The 22019-nt window shown below is 32.5% G+C and overlaps 1 protein-coding gene across 2 annotated transcripts in view; it reads right to left on the reverse strand.

Annotated features, from left to right (window-relative positions):
- Positions 1 to 22019, reverse strand: part of LOC118203107 (NPC intracellular cholesterol transporter 1-like) — a 67540-nt gene that overhangs the window by 24699 nt on the left and 20822 nt on the right. The window contains exons 11-17 of one of the 2 annotated variants that reach the window (XM_035375350.2): positions 21350 to 21410; positions 16648 to 16776; positions 7897 to 8079; positions 4372 to 4486; positions 2166 to 2293; positions 1918 to 2061; positions 1740 to 1829 (exon numbers count right to left, since the gene is read on the reverse strand). In XM_035375350.2, coding sequence (XP_035231241.1) covers positions 1740 to 1829; positions 1918 to 2061; positions 2166 to 2293; positions 4372 to 4486; positions 7897 to 8079; positions 16648 to 16776; positions 21350 to 21410 — 850 coding nt within the window. The remainder of the gene's footprint in view (positions 1 to 1739; positions 1830 to 1917; positions 2062 to 2165; positions 2294 to 4371; positions 4487 to 7896; positions 8080 to 16647; positions 16777 to 21349; positions 21411 to 22019) is intronic. The other variant, XM_035375351.2, reaches the window with a different exon arrangement.

Below are 22019 nucleotides of genomic sequence, written 5' to 3' on the forward strand. Positions count from 1 at the left end.
AATGCAAATAATTTCAATTAAAAAACTTTATTGGTGTAAAACTGAAAGAAGTAAATCTCAGTTAATTCAAAAATTAATGAACTAGCAATATGGTAATTATAAGAGTACAGGATTGTACTGGGTTTATCATTTCAAAAGATACAGTGAATAAAGAATTCAATTTGCATAAAAAACTGCATTTATTGGTGTCAGAGAAATTGTTTTAATCCCAGAAAAACTCATATTACTATTTCAATAACAGTATCATAATTATTGGCCTCAATAACTTGAGGTTCTCACATTCAATATGTCATTAAACACTTCAAAAACTGGTTGGCTATAATTAATTAACATATTCAACTAATTGATATGGTAATCAATGGAGGTGGTTATTACAATCTGTGGATTTGGGTTCAAATCCTGAATATGGCATTAAATATCTATGAACATCTTATGTAAACGGCACAATGTGACGGGGAAAAGAAGGGTATGTGACCCTAAAATTGCTAATAGACCAGCTAGCTACTCTAAACTACATGATCAAAGAAACATTTCTTCTTAGAATTTCTTCTTCTTGTGGCAAATCTCAAACGTTAGTATAGGAGAGTGAGGGCCAATCAAACATTAGTATATGAGAATGAGGGCCAGAGACATTAAAGAAAAAAAATGAATTACATATAAATCACTAGTTTAATATATCTTTAGGAACCAAAGAAATTGTCATCTGATGTCAATGTCTTTGCCAATGTCAGCGGTTTCCCGCTAAATCTGCTATTTTGTATTCCTTGCGGCGCAGGTTCGCGAGCTAGTTCCCATCCTAGCGACTGTTTTACATTGCTTGTTTTTCACACATACAGTTTATTCTGTTTAATATTATTTAAAGCAGTAAGAAGGATCTTTTGTTTTTAAAAATGTTTAACTAAAATTTTTTTCTCCAATAAGAAGGGCAAATGCCAACAAAATGAATAAGAGGGCCACGGGTTGGACGACACTGGATTAGCTCATGCAAAGACCTCCCAGAAGTACATTTGCTCCTTCCTCTTCTATTTAACACAGAGTTGCATGCAAAACATGTTTCCCACCATTATAAAATGTTCTAGTAATGTATACACAACCTGTAGACCTGTTTAACAAAAACAAGTAGACCTGTTTTGACTAGAAATTTCAATTTAAACTAGAGCTGGGAGAAACATAATTCTAGGAAAAGCTTCTTATAGCATTATTATATATGATAACCCTATTAAATGGTACCACTCAGGTTCTACTTTAAGCGGAAAAATCATACTGCTACCAAACTATGCACACAGGGTTATGATTAATGACAGATACATTCATCTCCCATCATGGTTTTTCTTGGGCTTATCCAAAGAGGAAAGAGATAAAGAAGAAAAAAGATTTGAAAAAAAATTGCCCTTTGGCTAGTGTTTAAAAACTTCGCCCTAAATTAGCAGAGGATGCAATTGTTAAAATTACATAGTAAGTATGATATTTATTATTAAATTTCTCTACTTTTGGAAATTACAATTATTGAATTTATTCAAGCACCAATGAAGAGCAGATAGAACTATTATTCTAGTTTTTTGTAATCAGAAATGCATACATAAAACAAGTTTGAATGTTTTCAAAGTTAACATAAATTTGTTTTTGCACAAAATATAATTGCAATGAAAGTTAAAAAAAAGAACACAAAACTGACAATTTTACTATAACTTTTAGTGAGAAACTAAATATCAATTAAGTATTTAAGAATTTTATTCTACCTCTGGAACTGAAAGTTTTTGGTCAAATCCAATATCAATTTTATTCAAAACTGCAAGCGAGGTGCAGATCCATGCCATAAATCCTACCATCTAAAAATTTAAATTTGATTACATACATAGATAAAAAGATAACTAAAAGTCAGTTGAAATCCAGGTATTAAAAAAATTTATATCTTACCACAAGGTATCTTACAGAATCTTTCATGAGGAAAGGTGCATAAAGGTTCTTAAAAGTTTTATACATCAATCCTTCTTTCAATGAATAATGAGATTTGGATTTTTTTGATGCCACAATGCAGCAACAAGCATCCAACCTCTGACTCTGAAAATATGCAGAGAAATAAAAATAATGAAGATAATAAAAGAAAAATTAAGTATCTTGGAAAAGTTGATGATTAATGAAAGAAAAAAAAAAGAATAACTTACTTCTTGTCTCCTGGAATCTAAGATAAACAGGCCTAAGAAACAAGTCATTTGCAGGAAAAAATTTACAAGCAATGCCACTCCAGCATATAAAGCAAATAAGCGTACAGCTGGCATTTCTGTCAAAGTACCTGTCAAAAAAAGTTATTTAATACTTTATACTGCTTTACATAATAAACTATCAATTTAGAAATGCATTATTATGAAATTAGTAAAAAATATATAATTCTGCTTGATCAAAGGTCAAGTTTATACATAATACGATAGCTTATCCTAATGAGAAAAAAATTATTTTCTAAAATTTTTAACCTAATAAATAATCATTAAAAGCGTCAGTATATTATTGATAGAACAGGAACTGTTTACAAATACTTCTAGACATGTAGAATTCCTTTTTTAATTTTTAAATATTATATGCAAATAATATAATGAGTAAAAGTATTAAACTGAAACTAAATTCACTTAAAAAAATGGATAACTAATTTCAGAAATATATTTCGAAAAACCATTTCAAATGAACACCTAAACCCTTTCTAAACTTGCCTTGAGATTTCTTGAGATTTTTTCCTTTCTAGTATTTTTAAAAGTTGTCTGTGACAAAATATGAAATATTTCAACTAATGAAAGAATTGTTTGAGAAGTTACAAAACACATTTGTGCAGTTACAACAAGGATCGAATACAGATTTGATGCCATAACTGCCAGCTTCATTTAGTAACCAATAAAATGCATCGGTCTACAAAATTTATAACTTTCCCATAGCAACTTTCAAACTAAACATCTGTAAATACATATATAGTTAATTAGTACTTCCATTGTATAGAGATCTAAAAACCAGTAACATCAAAACAATCAGTACTTTTAGATACTAGTTTACTTAGTTTACGTTCTCATGAAAACCACTTCCTTATAATCATTTATATACAGCAGAACTCTGCTTTATAATTATTGAGTAGATGAAGTAAAAAATGAATAAAGAAAAAGATTAAACCAAAAAGATATTATACATTGGAAATAAGGAATACTTTTTAAATCAATAATACTTGCTACTTTCAGCACAAATACACTTTATTACAAAGACTTCATATTATCTTTGGTTTTATATCAATTTAAAATACGACTTTTCGAGACTTAAATGTTTTATGTTTTTTCATTTTGATTTCGCCCACAGAAAAACGCTTTAACTTTTGCAAAAGTTTTATATGTCTTGGTGAAGTTCTCTACTATATTTTATTCAATTTTATTTTTCATTTTTTCCTTCACATTCCTTGTAGATCAAATTAAAAACTCTTAAACTAACATGAATAATCAACAAAAATAAACATTCTGCAACTTGCAGTGAAACAGCATTCAGAAATAACACTCATAATGCAGACACAGAATTGACAGCTGTGTAAAACGCATTACTACATAGCACAAATATTGAATGCACATTTGATTACAAATGTTTTCCCGTTTTCCCTAAATTACTCATGTGAGAAATGCTGTGCCATGAATGATTTGTAAATAATTAATGCAGTAAAATGATAGGTTTAGGAAAAAGGATGCGCCAACAATTTATATATAACTTCATTCAGAAAAGCATTTCCTATTGTTTGAAAGAACAAGGCTGGGCGCCTTGTGTCCAGTCATTTAAAAAAAAAAAAGCCTTGCACCCAGCCTTGCCGATGGGCCAGTGGGTGTCCAGCATTGCCAGTAGGTTGCCCAGTCTTGAAAACGTTGTGCCTAGCCTTGCCAGCCTTGTGCCACTACAAAGGCCAGAAGTGGTGGCCATTTCATTATGGAAGCACGTAACAGGTGGCTACCATTGCCTCCCATAAAGGGGATGGACAGTTACAACTATGCCTTCTCCCGAATTCGAGCCTGGGCCCATCTCTATGGCAATCAGGGTCACTAACCATTATGCCGGCTGAGCAGCAATCTTGAGAAGTAAAATAATGAAAAATTAAATAATGATTAAATGTTCTTTCAGGAACATCAAAACTACTAAATTTATCTACAAAGCATGATGGATGGCGAAAGGCTACTTCAAGTACTTAAAATGCTGACATAGACTACAGATAAAAGATTTAAATTCTTTTCTGGGGAAACATAAAACAACCCCAAAAAATGAAAAATAATAATTGAGTAAGGAAAACAAAGTGAAAATAAATGTTCTAAAGTGATTTTGCAAATATTCTGGGATTAATTGAAAATGTTCAATAATTACCTATAAAAAAGCAACTAGACATTGAAATACTCGATAACAACATGCTGGGGGCAACTTTTCCTACAACATAGCTGATTCTTGCTTCCAAACTCTGATTCGGTTTTCTTTCTTCTCTCTAGAAATGTAATACATTCAGTAAATTCAAATTCCCTTAGAAATGAATGTATATGAAAAAATTAAGTTTAAATATATAAACACTAATTTTTCTTTTCTTTTATATTAATTAAAGGCTATAAGAAAAATATATGCATGATGTAATGCAGTGTTCTCAAACTCAAATCGCATGCGGGTCAAGTGCAAGATCTAAAAAAAGCAGACGGGTCGCATACCTTTTCTCCTCCCTCCCCAAACAACAGTGAATTTATATATATATTATATATATGTGTGTGTGTGTGAATGTAAGAGTGTGTGTATGTGAGTATATACAGTACAAAGTCTGTAATCCGGACGTCCATTATCCGGAATGATTTATAATCCGGACATCAAAGCCACAAACATTTTTTTTTTTGGTATGCTTTATGCATGCGCATAAAGAATGCACATACCGGACCTCAAAGCCACAAACTTTTTTTTTTTTGTATGCTTTACGCATGCTCGCGTTGGAAGAAATGATTAATGAAGTAAACAAATAAATATTTTCTCTCTGGAGTGGAAAGAAAGCGTCTGTAATTAAATTTAAAAAAAGAAAAAAGAAAAAAAAAAGAAAAGAAAGTTCGTTTTGCATGCGTAGGAGCACAAGGTGCCAAAGGAAAGCCAAGCTTCACAAAGTAGAAGAAAACTAAATATTAAGCTTTTTTTTTTTTTTTTGTAAAATTTGATACCCTTTAGATCATAATTGCTCTTTATTTCATAAATTACAGTTTCATATTTTTAATTGTATAATTTCTGCATGTCATCTTACCAGATTTAAATTGATGATCTATAATCTGGAAAAACCCCTAATCCAGAATCGCCGAAGTCACAACGAGTCCGGATTACGGACTTTGTACTGTATGTACATACATGTGCATGCCTTTCATATTCCTAATGTATGGATATCATATCTATATAAGCTGATGACTGGAGAGCATAGTTTTTTTTTTAAGTTTAATTTGCCTTGAACAGGGTTTGATTGAAAATTTGGTACTTCTTAGTTATAGTGTCCACCAACCATATTTGGCAATTTTAGATTTGCACCAAGATCTCAGCTATAATTTTTCTAAATGCATGAAGCATGAATGCAAAAATAAACAACACATTATATAAAATAACAATACTATTCAGATGTCATTTCCTAAGAATATTTTTAAGAATCCTTATTTTTATCGTCAATATTATTTATTTTATTGCATATAATTGTTCCAGTCAGCTGTAGCACTTTCACACATATTAAAATGTTTGTTACATCATTTCATAGGTATCAGCTCCTCTGCACAAGAATATATAAATCTAATAGCAGTGAAGAACGATATTCTGGAACGGATGAACCAATTTCAAACACAGAGAACCCTCTTCTTTTTGCAATTTTTAACATTACATCTCAAAATGGTTTCATCTTTTAACATAAAGTTTCATGTTGTGGTCCTTCTTGCATATTCATTTATCAGGTAAAAGGCCTCTTTCTCAAAAAAAAATGATATCGCATCCACCTCATTACTTGGTACATTAAAGACTGTTAATGTCATATTCACAAGAAAAAAAAGCAGCAATTGAACATATTTTAAAATAAAACATGTGAATTCGAAAACATCATAAAAAATGAATAATATAAGAACATGCAGTGATACCAAAAATGTAACATGGCACTAATATACGACTGCATGGCAAGGTATAAGAACACACAGCCGGTGCTAATATACGATCATGTGGTGAGGTATAAGAACACACAGCCAGATTTTGTTGCGGTATCTTAACTGATTGCAGTTCAAGCTCAGGGGCTATTTATTTCAGTGATATTCAATAGTATTTTTTACAATGTTTTTCTCTATACATTTTGTACATTTTGTACATTTTTTTCTCTTACATTTTGTATCTAAAACTTATGGCTAAAACTATGAGATTCTTTCTTTCGGTTATTTTATTATTATTTTTTTTTTTTTTATTTATTTATTTATTTTTTTTTTTTTTTTTTTTTTCTTTAGGTGCCAAATCACTTACAGATAAATAGCATAAACAACAACAATAATAGTAATAATGCAAAGAAAAAATTCAAATTTCTATTTATTTATCTGAAATTTGATTTTGATACTTGCAAGAAATTTCTTTTAAAACTTTGTGCAATTTAATTGCATTGCCAGGTAAATGTTAAATTTTCAAAATTAATTTATTTCAAATAATTAACCATTAAATAACATGATTAAACTAAAAAATAATTAATTTTAGGAAAATGGTCCAAATTTACAGACAAACCTTTCAAAATGCTACAAAACGCAAGAATAAATAATGACAAGCATCTTTCTTCAACACATGCAGAAAAAAATACATGTATTTGCATGTAAAAATTTATAAACTTCTTTATTTATTACCATAACTTAACACTTGCCGGCATCTTGATCCTGATAAAGTTTGTAACATTAGATAAAAAAATTACTTGAAACTATCTTCAATACTAGATGCTCATTTGTCAATCGGGTTCTTTTGTCAGAGTTATTAATTTTCAGTTGCAAAAAACACTGTATATACTTATACTCCTAAACAAAGCCATTATTCTTACTTAAAAAATTCATAATTGAGGGTATTTACCTTTTGAAAAGTACAAATAAAAGTTAATGAAAGCTGTATTTTCAAATCCTTGAATAAGATTTGCATCACACAAGTAAATTAATTACCATTATTAGTAGATTTTCTGGCACATTATTTATCTCATTTTGATAGTAATGAAGACAATGAAAAATTGGAATACAAATCAATAAGTTTTTCCTCAAGTTCTTGCATTAATAGTCCTATTTCTGTTTGCTTATTTCTGAGATTCTTCATGTAAAATAATAGGGCAAGATTTAAGATGTAGGAAATATAAGAAATATTTTGATTCTGGCTATATTTCCTGTAATTCGAATTTAACTTTAAAAGGTACATGCTAAGTTTATTCTTTCCTAGAAACTCCTTATTAAGAATATTTAAATGGCCAGTAAAGTCAGTAAGAGCTGCTAGATTTGTTATCCATATACCATTATGTAACTCTTTGATGGTTTCATTTATTTGCTTATTTTTGTGTCATGAAAATTTTGATTTATTCATTAAATCAAAAAACTGTTTTAATGTAGCTGTTTAATACCTTGACATAACAACCTCACCTCTTTATACTAAATAATTAATTTCTTTGTGCTTACTTTCATTTTCTTCAAGCAATACGATTTAGAGTTCGTCTACGAATAAAATTTACTGTTTTAGTTATCATTTCGATAACTTTAACCATCTTCATACTTTTGGTACAGTATTTATCAAAAATACATAACTAAACCGTACTTGCAGGTCACATAAAATTGTATATGGGCTGCAGGACACCAGTTTGAGATCACTGACATAATATATTATTTCAACACTTACTTGAAAAGCTTGAACCAGTATAAAAATATTATCAACACCAACAGCTAACACCAAGAATGGAATGACTTCAACTATTATAAGTGTAGCTGGCACCCCTATGAAAGAGAAAAGGCCAAGGGAAGAAATCACAGATACAAGTACAATGAGAACTCCAAAGAAACCTAGAATAAATTTTGATTCCACCTAGAAAAAAGTATATATATAAAAATAAATAAGAAATATAGATGAATTAAAAATAAATGTGCAAATTACTGCATTTTTATTTTGAAAACATTTTATATAAACATGATTTCAATATAGAAGATATGTTAAAAAAATTCCCACATATGTTAATAGTACATCACTATAAATTAACAGACATGTCTAACAGATTAAGCAGGGTAGCTGAGCACGTGATTCTTCAGAGACTCCTCCGATTTGTTGAAGAAAATAATATCATCATCCCTCAGCAGCATGGTTTTCAAAAGTCTCATTCCACTACTCACCAGTTGTACTGTGCCACTGAACTCATTTCTTATGGACTGCAAAACAGACTCACCACTGGAGCCATTTTTCTCGATGTTGCTAAGGCTTTCGATAGGGTTTGGCTGGAGGGCCTCATAACAAAGCTCATAGTGCAGGGTTTCCCTGCCTACATTACACACACTATTTATTCATATCTTCATGATAGAAACTTTGTCATTCATGTTAACGATACATACTCCACTCGTCGAGCTATTCACAACGGCGTCCCACAAGGGTCCCTTTTAGGGCTCCTCCTATTCACTATTTACACAAACGACATTCTACACATGCACAATACAACACTCCCAATGTACGCAGATGATACTGCAATCCTTGCTCAAAACGCATCTGTTAGTTCAGTCATATAAGCATTACAGTCACACATCCACGCACTGGAAACCTGGCTTCATCAATGGAAAATTAAAGTGAATGTTGATAAATCTGAAGCAATCCTATTCACTAGAAAGCACAAAATCAATGATTCATGGCATATTGTCATGAATAGCACTCCCATCCCCTGGACCAAGCAGGCCCGATATTTAGGCATTATTCTTGATAATCATCTCGCATGGAAGCCCCACATTGCACATGTTACTATGAAGTACCGAGCACGTAAAAATGTACTCACCCCTTAATTGCTCAGGACAGTAGTTTATCACTAGCTAATAAATTACTTCTTTATAAATCCATGTTACGACCAATTTTAACATATGCAAGTCCCATATGGGGCTACGTCTGTGAGTCTACCATGAAAAAATTGCAAGTGAACCAGAACACCTTTCTTCGGCAGATTATGTGCTGCCAGTGGTTTATACAAAACGAGGCTTTGCATAGGGAACTTAGCATTCCCACCATGAGCAACTATATCAAGCATCTGACAAAACGATTTATTAGCAGAATTTCTCAGGCAGGAAATCATACAGTACCTCGGCTACGATACAACTATAATCACCCTCGTTTTCGTAGAAGACACTTGCAGTGCTCAGATAATGGCCTTATTTTTACTATCAGTTTATATATTTTTAATTTAATTAAGAAATAAAAAAAATCAGATATTAAAATTAAATATATATATATATATATATATAAATGAAATAAAAAATACATTAAAAATATATAATAATAATAATTATATAAATGCATATATGTTACAATATCTCTATGGATACTTATCCAGTCATGCGAAATGATGTATGTGCAACCCTGCGCTAAATTTTATGTCTCACAGCAATTAGCATGTTTTCATGAAAAATATGTATAATGTATTGTTTCTCCATTTTTATCTTGTATCTGTATATGTTTGTATGTAAATTATGTTTGTGTCACAATAACGATTGCCTTTTTCTCCTAAGTTCTGGTTCACTCTGCACTGCATCAAATTATTTTTATAATTACTCTGATATTTAAATGTGTTCAATATTATTTCAAAGTACCAGCATTACTTTGAATGTTTTTTGCTTAAAACTATACTGCTTTCTTACGGCAATCCCCTGACAACCTGAATGGTTCCTCGTTGCAGCTCTCTGATCTACCTGACTTCACCCCCTTTCCTCCTAGCTTGCCATAATTCTACACCTTCGTGCACTTTCAGCACCTTCGTCCAATCAGCGTAGCACCTGCAGTTGTGTAACGGTTACTTCACCTCGGCGACTATTTCCAGAACTCTACTAATCTTTTGCAACTTCTCACGGGCATGCTATTGTTACGTCCATCATCCTTCCAATTTCATTCATGTTTTCTCACTGCTCTGCCATGACTTTTCTTCCACCTCTCTTAGGAACTCCATAAAATATGCCAAATCACCAGATCAAAAATCAACTACAATTGCTAGTCTGGAATAGCGCAACTGCGCGGTAGCCCACTTACGCGAACTGCGTTCGCCTGACTCGTCTAACAGATGACATTTCATTGGCAATGATTTTGGCAAGATCATTCTAAATTTGATGTGTATTTAAATTGTGATTATTTATCAAATTATGCTGCTTTGTTTATGCGCTTACTGTGGCTGTAAATTTCAAGATAGATCAATTCCATAAACAGCATATTAATATTAAATTTTGCATTATACTTGGAAAACAATCACAGAGTCCAATCAAATACTCAAACAAGTTTGCAATGATCACTGTTTAAGTTATAGACAGTAATATGAACGGTTTAAACAATTCAAGATGACAATAATGCACATGACTCAAATATGAAATTAAGCAAGAAATCGTGGATGATTGCAATACTTCAGTTGGATCTTATCGCATTTAATTGAGATACTAAAAATAAATCAAACTAGTGTAAAATCTGTTCCACATCTGCTGAGTTAAAAAAGAGTTAGGTTGTACTACAGTTTGCTAGACTTTTGGATTATGAAATGGAGATGAAGAATTTATGGGAAAACAGTTGCTGGTGAGGAGATGGGAGTTTATAGCAGTGATATGAAAGCAAAAGCCCAATCTTCACAATCAACTGGAAGAGGTTCGCAAAGCTGACAAAAACATAATAGGTCAAATCACAACAGCCAAAATTCAAAAACAAAGCCCAGCAGCCAAAGTTCTGATGAAAAACAAACTCATAAAAGCACAATAGCTAGAGTTCTGTTGGCTGTCTTTTCGAACAGCAAGAGTTATCAGCAATGAATTTTTATCAGAGGGCAAACAGTAAATCTTTGGTATTTAATTAAGAGAAAATAATCTGAACTGTACTCTAAAAATCTTGACTTCCTCATCATGATAATGCATCTGCATTCACATGTCTTTAAATAAGATGGTTTCCCCGCAAAGCAGTTTTAGGGTTGCCATAAAAATGGCAAGGGAAGGCAGGGTTGCCACATTAGGCAAGAAATCGTTCATTTGGCGACAAAATTGGCAATATGCCATGGACTGATGGAGAACCTTCTGGAACGAATTCTTACTGGTTAACCCCAAATTCTTGAACACAAGCCAAAAGCTATATAAACCCTGATGGTCAGCAGTCAGTCAGTATCGAGAGTCTGTGTGCCTCGAGAGTGCGAGATAGTTAGTATCGAGTTGGTGTCTCGTCTAGCGAGTCAATCCCTGTGGAGTCGATCGATTGACAGCCAGGCAGCGAGTGCCGAGTGGGTCGTCGAGTGCACTGAAAGAGTCTTGTAGTGTATCGCGGTTAGTACATCATCGAGAGAGCGTGTTGAGCTCCGGGAACGACTGAATCGAAGAGTCGGGAGCTGTGCTCTGCATGTTGTCGAGTGCATCGCGAGTTAAAGCATGGAGAGTCTCGAGAGTACGTGGAGTTTCGAAAACGACCGAGCAGAGGCGGGAACTGTACTCTGGCACTTTGCAATGAAGCTGTCTCCACCGTGATAGCCTGATAATTTGGAGGCTGTGCCGCTGATCATGTCAGCGTGTTTATAGTAGTTCATCGACGACTGTAAAAACGTGTTTTGGAGCTGTCCTGACAATACCGGCCAATAAAGTGTGTTTCGATACTTCATCAAGTAGTACTGTCATTTCACTCCAAATCCTCACAAACCTCGTATGAATGTGAAGGAAGAAAATAATGTAACAACTGGTGTCAGAAGAAAAAAATGCAACTATTGGTGGCAGAAGTGGGGTTTGAGGGTGAATGGCAGTGACAAGACCAATGGAAGATCTATTAAGACAGCTCGTGACTGCCTTTGCTGAATTCCAAGAAAAGATGAAGCTGGACAGGAGAAGTTGAAAGCCGGATATGCTCAGATAAAAGCCGGATATGCCAAGATAAAAGCCGGATATGATGAGATAAAAGCTGGATGTAAAGAGATAAAAGCTCGATATGAAGAGATGATAGCTGAGATCAAAGCCGGACTAGAAGAGAAGAAAGGCCGACGAGAAGAGATAAATGGCGGCCAAGAAAATGTGCGAGAGCAACTCCAACAGCTAAAAGTGGAGCTTACAGAAGAAACTGGAGGCATAAAAGACAATGTGGAAATGAGAGAAGTGGCATCTGAAGAATCAAAGGATGAAGAAAAGAAGGAAGTAGCTAATGAATTGTCTGAGAAAGATCAAGAAATTAAGGATGAAACATCTAACGGGATTAAAGAAAAAGAATGAAAACATGAGGAAATAAAAGACAGGAAAGAAGCTTTTGATTCTCAAGTGCTTGAAGTGCAACAAAATGAAAATGCGACTGTTACGTTCGTCAAAACTGATAGTGAAATTACGAAGCCGCAGTTATCAAGTATTGAAACATCTGAAAGTTCATGTGATGCTGAGATGGAAGAAGCTGATGTACAACTTACGCAGAGTGCTCAAGTATTGTGAGAAAATTCACTCATTTCGCAAACTATGTGTGAGTCTCATAGTGCAGATTTTGCAGACAAGAACTTGATTTTAAACCCGGATACTTCTGCTTGTAAAGGATCGGATTCTATACGCGACCTTGGTGCAAATATTGGAGCTGGTTTCCAGGAAACGCTGGAAAATAAGTGTGTACCATCTGCTAAAGATATCAAGGTGAACTATACGCATGCTGCAAATGATCCACAGAGTGGTGAACGAACTGTTTTAGATCTTCCAGTACATGAAACGTCTGAAAGGACTGAATTTTCAGACTGTGACATGAAAAACAGAAATGCATCTGAGAACTGCAGTGGAAAAGTATTTGACCTGGGTATAAATAATGAAAAGACTGAGACTGAAATTCATTCTTAACTTTAATTTGTATATAATTTAAAATTGTGATGTGTTTAATTTGTGTATATAACTTGTACATAGTGTAAACATTTGCATCTCATTTTTAGGGGTACCCATAATTCTTGCACATGAGTTTTCTTACCTAGTTTCTGTGTAAAGTTTGTTTGTGATGTAAATGTTCGTTTCTTTAGTTATGTTACCTGTATGTTTTTAAAACATTTGGATTGTATCGAATTTGGCTTCCGACCAAGGGTTGTACTGCCCGGGATGTGCAGTCCTTGGGAGGGAGCAGTGCTATGAAATGTACAGGCGCGATAAGATGGCTTCCCCACAAAGCCGTTTTAGGCTTGCCATAAAATGGCAAAGGAAGGCAGGGTTGTCACATTGGGCGAGAAATCGCCCATTTGGTGACAAAACTGGTGATATGCCATGGAGTGATAGAGAAGCTTCTGGAATGAATTCTTACCGATTTAGCCCAGAATGTTCTCGAACACAAGCCGAAAGCTATATAAACCCTACTAATCTGCAGTCAATCAATATCGAGAGTGTGTGTGCCTCGAGAGTGCGAGCTAGTTAGTATCGAGTTGGTGTCTCGTCTAGCGAGTCAATCCCTGTGGAGTCGATTGAGTTGACTGCCGAGTGGGTCGCTGAGTGCACCAAAAGAGTCTCGTAGTGTATTGCAGTTAGCGCATCGTCAAGAAAGCGTGTTGAGCTCTGGGAATGACTGAACCGAAGAGTCAGGAGCTGTGTCGTCGAATGCATCGCGAGTTGTAGCGTGGAGAGTCTCGAGAGTACGTGGAGATCTTCAGATCCTCCCTATTTACTATTTAAGAAGCATGTGTCAAGATTATTGGCAAGTTCGTGTTTACTTCACACACTTAGTGGCTGTGGTTTCAGCGATCGTTTTTAATATAACATTAACCTTGTTGATTTTTAGTCTGTCAATTAGGCAGTGTCACAACCATTCTGCATTTTGTATACAGATCAACAATTCCAATGCAATGTTCTTACTGTGTCTGCGAATTATGCCAAAATTTATGATTCGTAGCAAAATATCTCTAACACACTTTCTCCAGTTCCTCTGTTTTATATGCTTGCTAACAGTCTGAATAAATTACCGATACCTAGTGTCAGTTGAATGTGGCTGCCTCTCTGTTCAGAAACTACCTGAGAAAGAATTTACCAGTTTCTCAACATAAACTACCAAATACCCAATTCTACTCTGTTAGTTTTGATTTTCCCCACATAAACAGACTTTCATTTATGCAAACAATTTTTTTCAGGGATAGACATTTGCTTATTTGGTTGTCAAATCAGACGTAGAGAATACACTTCTCTCATAAGCTGTTTCAGTCAGTAGTAGTATTTTTGCAAAAGGTGAATTATTTCTCTCATCACTTAATGGATATCAGTTCCTCTGCTCAAGAGTAAGTAAACTGATGTGCTATTATGAATAGTATTTTGAAACAATTGAACCACTTACCAAAACATGTGTGTTTCCTTCACAAGCAACTTTACACAGTGCAACTAAAATGCTTTTACTGATATGTAATTTAATTTAATGTTCCTTGTCACATATTCAAATGCGAGGTAAAATGCATCCTTTTTGGAAGAAAGATAATGCATTTTGATCATTTCTTGATAAATTAAATATTTTTGACTTTTATTTGAAAAAAGAAATATGTTAACACATGGAATACTCGAAGCTCTTTTCATGATGCCAGAATTATGAGTGATCATAAATTATTTAAATTTATATGAAAAAATAAAATGCAATAACATGTGATTCACTTGGAGCTCTTCTTATCATGGGCGAATTATAAATGACCCTGATTAGAACTGCTGGTGCCATTTGATAATGGTTTGCCATGGTGATTTCTTCACAATCTTATGGTCGTTTACAAAACAAGAGGTGTAATAATAAGGAAGTAACTACACAGCTAAATTTTGACACAATGAATATCACTGTTATTTCATAAAAAAAATCTCTAAACAAAATTCATCATTTATTATAAGTTTGGTACTTTGGTAATTAAAGGCAATCACAGGTACCTGCATCCAATAAAAATGTCATGAAACAAATACACTGCCAAATATGTTTCAAATAAAAATAACAAAACACAGAGAACACAAATAAGCATAATTTTCTCCATGGATTATTCATGATATTGACTATCTTATTTAAAACTTGGCAAAAAAAGCAGCCTAGGCATAGATTTTGAATAAAACTGCATGATTTCAAATAACGTGAATAACTTCAAATTGAAAACTTTATAGATGAATAAAATTTTAGTGAGAGTGATCAGATATAAGCCCTTTTCTTCATAACTAAAAGAAAATTTTGCAAAATGGGGGGCAATGACAACTGCTTTTATACCAAAATCAATGTGGAAAGCAAAATGGGTATGAATGTAGTACCATCTATTGAGGAAAACAGCAATGAAGCATGAAAACTGAGATATTAGAACCGAAAGGCTTGCAGCAAAAAAGTCATTATAATCTTTGTATGCTCGACTTTGGTTTTTTTTTTGTTTTTGTTTTGTTTTGTTTTTTTTTTTTTTTTTTTGTTGTTGTTGTTGTTTAAAAAAAATAGTTTTTTTGCATTGGAGTAAAAAGCCATTGGAATAGCTGCAAAAAATCATTTTTACTAGCACTTTTAATGAGCATAAACATTTAAACTACAAATTTAAAAATTTTTTTTGAATTTTTTAAAAAATTTTCTGAAAATTTAAAAATGTGGAACTGGGCCCTTCTTGTTGAAAGCCCTTCAATTCTGAAAGTGTTAGGACGGACATGATTGGAATTAATGTCATTAACCGAAGACAAATCTTCATGAATATGAAAAGCTTCAAGAAAATACAGCTTGTAAAATTTTAGTGCTCTTTTAGTTTGGCCAAACTAAAATGTTGACAAGTAGGGTTGCTTGCTAATTTAAATTTTACACCGACATGCTTCTTCTTCATTTCACTATTAAGTGTTTAATTTTTTAAATGATTTCAGTAAATGGATTCATTAATTTTTTTCTCTATGAAGAATGCAGCACAAACTTTTATAATGTTAATAATAATTTAACAACCATTAATTATATATCACAAGCTTAACTATTTTTATTAATGATAAACTCATAATTAATATCCAATATAAAAACCAATTATTGTGCAAAAAATTCAAATTCCATCTTGAGATACAAAGACTATAAGGAATTTTATAATTATTATTACTATTATTAAATTTAACAGACTATTGACCACATTCACAAAGGCAATATTAAGAAATGCAGTCATCATTAAATATAACTTTAATTCTCGGTTCAAATTTTTACATTTACTTTCTAATCATGACTGCATACGTTTAGAATTACTTCAGGCAATGCCAAAAAAAGTTTCTAATACTACAAATGATAATGAAAATTTTATTTACTTCCTTTTATTAATTAGATGACATCAATTCCATACTAAACCTGCATTTAAAACATCTTAAAAAATAAAATTAAATACATAAATTCCCTTTTTCCATTTAATATATCACAGTTGCAACACAAAGATGACTTAATGACATTTCCCACAAGAATTCATATTATCTAGTTTCAGTACAATCTAAGATAACTTACAAATAATGTTTTGCACTCATGATATTCTCCAAGAGAGATGGTGATGTAAAAGAACATCAATATATAACTGATGGCTACTGTAAAAAGATCAGAATGACTTCCTCTTTCTATTTCATCTTGTACTGATTTCTAATAAAGAAAGAAATAGATCAACAGTGCACCATAAAAATCATGTTTAAATTAATGTTAATCATAATACGTTTAAGTTATTGATGTTAATCATAATAAGTTTCATATAAAAATCATAGAGATTAAAGTATAAAAATTTTTGTAATCACATAATACAAATTAAATTAGAAAACAATTATCTGTCTCCTACTTAAACCATACCTATATGTATGTAAATTTTCATTTTGAAAAATCTAATTCAGCTATTTTACAGTCGCATTATTTCCTGTTACCCACAGGATTAAGAGATTCTAGATTGATATCTAACTTTATTTGAAGAGTTTAATAAGAAACAGAGTTACCTTTCATTGCTGTTATTTAAATTATTACATTGGAAAATAATTGGAAGGCTTTCAAAGAAATTATATTATTGTTTCTTACATTGACTTTTAAATAATGCCAAAAATAAATTCAAGAATAATTACCTTATTTAACTTTTAAAAAATTGAATACTGATTGATTAACATGCTAACCATGGCAAAGTGCCACCCCTGTTGGCATGATGGTCTAGTAGCCATAACCTCAGACTACAGTTCGAATCGCATAGAAGGCATAGATGTCTGTATGTGTCTCTTGCTCTTCCCATGGATGGAATACCGGTCTAACTCCCATACTGCACTATCCCCAATGTACTCAGTGATGAGACAAACAATTAATGAATTTGCCCATTCACAACCATGTCTTAAGCAACAAGTGTTCCACCATTGGGGGGATATCAATAGCAAACCACATATAGACTATCTGCCTAAGGGGGGAGGAATACTTTTACATAAGACTGACAGAAAAATTATTTATGTTACATATTCAGGAAATCATAAAATTCACATAGAAAGAGCCAGTTCAGTCATTAGGTATGAAATTCCCAGTTTTCTTCTTCATATTTCTTTACTGGCTTTATTCTAAATGCATGATGTTATATAATTCCTAAATCAGAGTTGATTCACAAAATTACAGCAGCAAGTTCAGGAAAAATCTTGCATTCATCCTCCTCTCCCCTAAATAATTCTGAATCATGCTGATTCTTATTGTATGCATAAAAAACATTAATTTACTCTAAACTATATGGGAGGGAAGGGAATTAAATAATTTGGTGAATTAGAAATTTAGAATATGGAAAAAGCTGAGTCCCTAATGTTTTATTTGGAATAAAGAATATTCTTATTAATTTCTTTGAGTGCAAAAACCTAGAAATATTGATATCTTTTCCATATAGCAGAATGCTAAAACTAGTAGAAACACTAAAAATTATTTGAATAAATGTTGAAAATGATACAGTGTTTTACTCTGAACAGTAAAGAATAATTAATGGAATGAAGCATTTTATGAAGTGTGCAGCTAGAATGGTAAAAGAATCCTCACTACCCCTTCTTTCCAAAAAAATAAATAAATAAATAAATAAAATGTGCATTCAGATTAAGAATTTTTTAGGAGAAATCTGGTCATCAACAGGCAATCTATCTGTCGCTAAGCTATCACTTTTTACACGAATTTAATAAATAAATGAGAAATAACTCAACATTCAGATCTCCTGTTATAAATTATGTTAAATTAAGAATTTTAATAATGGCAATAAAGCTATATGTGTACCATGAAATGAAACACTGCTTCTCATTTATACGAAGTTAGCTTGATATCTAACTTTCTCATAACTGACATATTTAACTCAGAATAAATGAACACTCTTTCAGTGTTACGTATGCATACTCTGATGTGAATAACAGCTGGCAAGTTGGGTAGCTACGACATTTACTAACCAGGAACAGTGGTTATAATAGCTGGGTATAAGAAAATAGCTATAATAAGATGCTGCTCATATTTGAGGGCAGGGTTTCTTTCACGCTCAACTTACTTGAGATATAATATGAAATAAAGGAGATATTTTTATACACCATATAGTTAAACCAAATGAGACATGCGCCAGAACATATGAGCCAAAATGGAAATGCCAGTTGAAGAAATTGTATCATTATGGTCACCATCAAAAGTTCTTGCAGTATGACGGTTATGGTGATTCTTATGTACAGTTGCGATCTGAACAGAAATCCAAAGTCTCAAGTCATGATAATTCATAAGCTCAGACAAAATATTATAAAGCAACTATCACTCAATCAATAGAGGCCACATCAAGAATATCAAAATCATAAAATACTTCTGAATTCATACTGATCACAAACAAAATTACAACAACCATCTGAAGGAAATAAAAAAAAAATGAACAAAATTCACTCCAACCTCAGAAGATTCCATGGATACAATAGAGACCTCAACTCACACATTACCCAAATACTCATTTTGACAGTGATACTGACAATGGTAACACAAAGAGCCCCATATGGGCCTTTCCAAAAGGAAAAAGCAAGTTCTGATTTCTATTCACATACATTTCAACCTGTGCATCACCTGCAGCTATCACACAACATCAAATGCAGCATTAAATATCCTTGCTGGCACCACTCCTCTCCACCTACAGGAATTCATAAAGCCGTTTACTCTACAGTCCTACAACTCAAAAGCAATATCTCGTTTGAAGACCAGATTTTTTACTTCAGAAGAATATGAATCCCATCCTCTACCTAACAGTGGACATCCAGCCGAACCTCACACCATAATTAAATTCATGAAGAATAATATCCTCACCTCATGGATGCAATAATCACTCATACTGACAGCTCAAAGATTCAAGAAAAAGTCAGTTGTGCAGTTCACATTCCTGCTCGGAATTCAATAAACTGGAAAGGCCACCTCAACTCAGTTAACAGCATCCATCAAGCTGTATTATGTGCAATTAAAGCAGCAATGCAATTAGCCAATCTTCATAATGTACAAATTCTAAATATAAAATCCAAGAGCCAAGTAGTCATATTCTCCATATTAAATCCAAGATAATCCATCCGCCATACATTTGAAATCAAGTAGTCATCCAAAAACTTACCAAAAAACATTTCCATCTCTAGGAGCAAAGGCCATAATAATAATGTAGGTAATGACCAGGCAGACTTTCTCAGGTTAAATTGGCCAAAGAGCAGGATCATGAGAATACATTTAAAACCGTTATATTATAATACTTGAAGTAAAACTGATTTTTTGAAATCTTGAAGGAATTCAGATATTGAACAGCATTTTCAAATTATATACAACACTTTCAAAATCATTTAGTTAGCCCTTTTATTTAAAGTTTTTTCAGGGTGACTGCATATTAATTTTCTATACCAATCTACTACTTAATAATCTTTACAATGTAAATTATACTACTTAAAAATCTTTACAATGTAAACTATACTACTAAAAAAAGTGTACTACTACAAAAACATCTGCACCGTTGTACAAAAATATTACTCTACATTTGAAAATATTTACACATTTAATTATAGCAGTACTTTTTTATTACAGACACACCATGTATCTTCAGTGCCAGATTAGAGCATTTTGGTGTATTTCTTTTACACCTTTAGCTCAATTTTAGGTGAAGGAGAAATGGAATGACTGGGAACAGCAACAAGGAGCATTCATAGCAAATTTACTATACATTTGAAAATATTTACACATTTAATTATAGCAGTACTTTTTTATTGCAGACACACCATGTATCTTCAGTGCCAGATTAGAGCATTTTGGTGTATTTCTTTTACACCTTTAGCTCAATTTTAGGTGAAGGAGAAATGGAATGACTAGGAACAGCAACAAGGAGCATTCATAGCAAAATTCTCCCAAAGCCATTGTGGGGGAAGAAGATGATATATTTTTTTTTCTTTTTGTTTTGTTTTGTTTTTGTTTTGTTGTTGTTATTTTGTGAAAAAGTTTTCATCAATTTTAACAATTTTGTTGCTTTTATCAATTTTAACCTTAAGATGAAATCAAAAGGAATTGGCTTATACTTCACATTCCTGTCAAACATTACGCATTTGAAGCAAGCTTTGGTTCACAGATGTTACCAACAAACATCAAATGAATTGTATGGTAGTAAAGAAAGGAATATATGATCCAACACTCCATACTTGCATTCAGACCCCTTATTTTCATAGCATTAGCAAAAGCTGCATAACCATTTTAATTCCTGAAGTGGAAATTTGAACATAACATTTCCCTTCAAAGAATATCTGCTTCAAAATTTCTATTCTTTGGCTTTTTGAAGAATCAGAATAGCTACTTGTTCATCACCTGGCAAAATGCAAGTTATGAAACCCATTGCATTAAAAGAAAGAAAAAAACTGATTAGGAGGGAAAAAAACATAGTTGCATGAATGATGGTTATAAAGATAATTCCTACCATGAGAGAACCGAAACCAAACTAGTGACACATGGCGGTGAAGAAATATATAAAAAAAGAAGGGGCCAAGTGTTATGATTTTAATAATAAAGTATCATTAGCAATGCTGTTTATATATACTTTTGCAAAGTATCTCATCTTTATATTCTTGATATATATTTTTAAATGGTACACACATGCACGCAAGCAAACTTATACCTGGTTAATATTAAGCTATTTATCAAGTTCAAATAAAATTGTTCACAGATATGCCCCAAAAAAACTCACCTCTGCTTTAAAAGCAATATTCATCAGTGGATGTGAAAAATTATGCATGAAGTCAAGAAATCTAAAATTAAAAACGAAAAATATTTTAGAGTCACATTATTTGCACAAAAGTTTAAAGTCAAAGGATATGTTATGATCAGTATTTATAATTATTGTTATTAATTTACAATAGAACGTTACCTTTCACAACTCTAACTTACATAATTTTTATATTGCGCAGCTATATTTTGAAGGCTTGAATATTTATAATTACAAGGGATTCAGGAATTTGTTTTATACAATAAGCTTATTTAACCAACGAAAATTACTGAAGAGCAGTTTTAGATTCTGTTAATCCTATTTCAGACCAACTCTTGCAATGCTTAATCAAAGCCCGATAAAACTACTGTTGGGGAGGATGAAAACATGATCTTCAGGAGTTGTTTGCTTTTTTATATTCAATCTTTTTTCTCTCATCTGATTAATTTAATGATAATGTACAGATAAAAAGGACAATTTGAGGAAACTGGAAAAAATTTCATCACAGGAATTTCCTCTTCTAAATAATAAATTTCCCCACAGAGGAGGTAAGCATTTGACACTATAATGGAAGTAAAGGTTTCTGAAATTGCTTTAATTAAAATTTAGTTCACATCTAAATCATAATATTAAAAAAGAACTGAACAACAGA

The sequence above is a fragment of the Stegodyphus dumicola genome, chromosome 3, assembly GCF_044657685.1.
Source record: "Stegodyphus dumicola isolate Sdum_Otavi_A_Nest chromosome 3, ASM4465768v1".
Classification (NCBI taxonomy): domain Eukaryota; kingdom Metazoa; phylum Arthropoda; class Arachnida; order Araneae; family Eresidae; genus Stegodyphus; species Stegodyphus dumicola.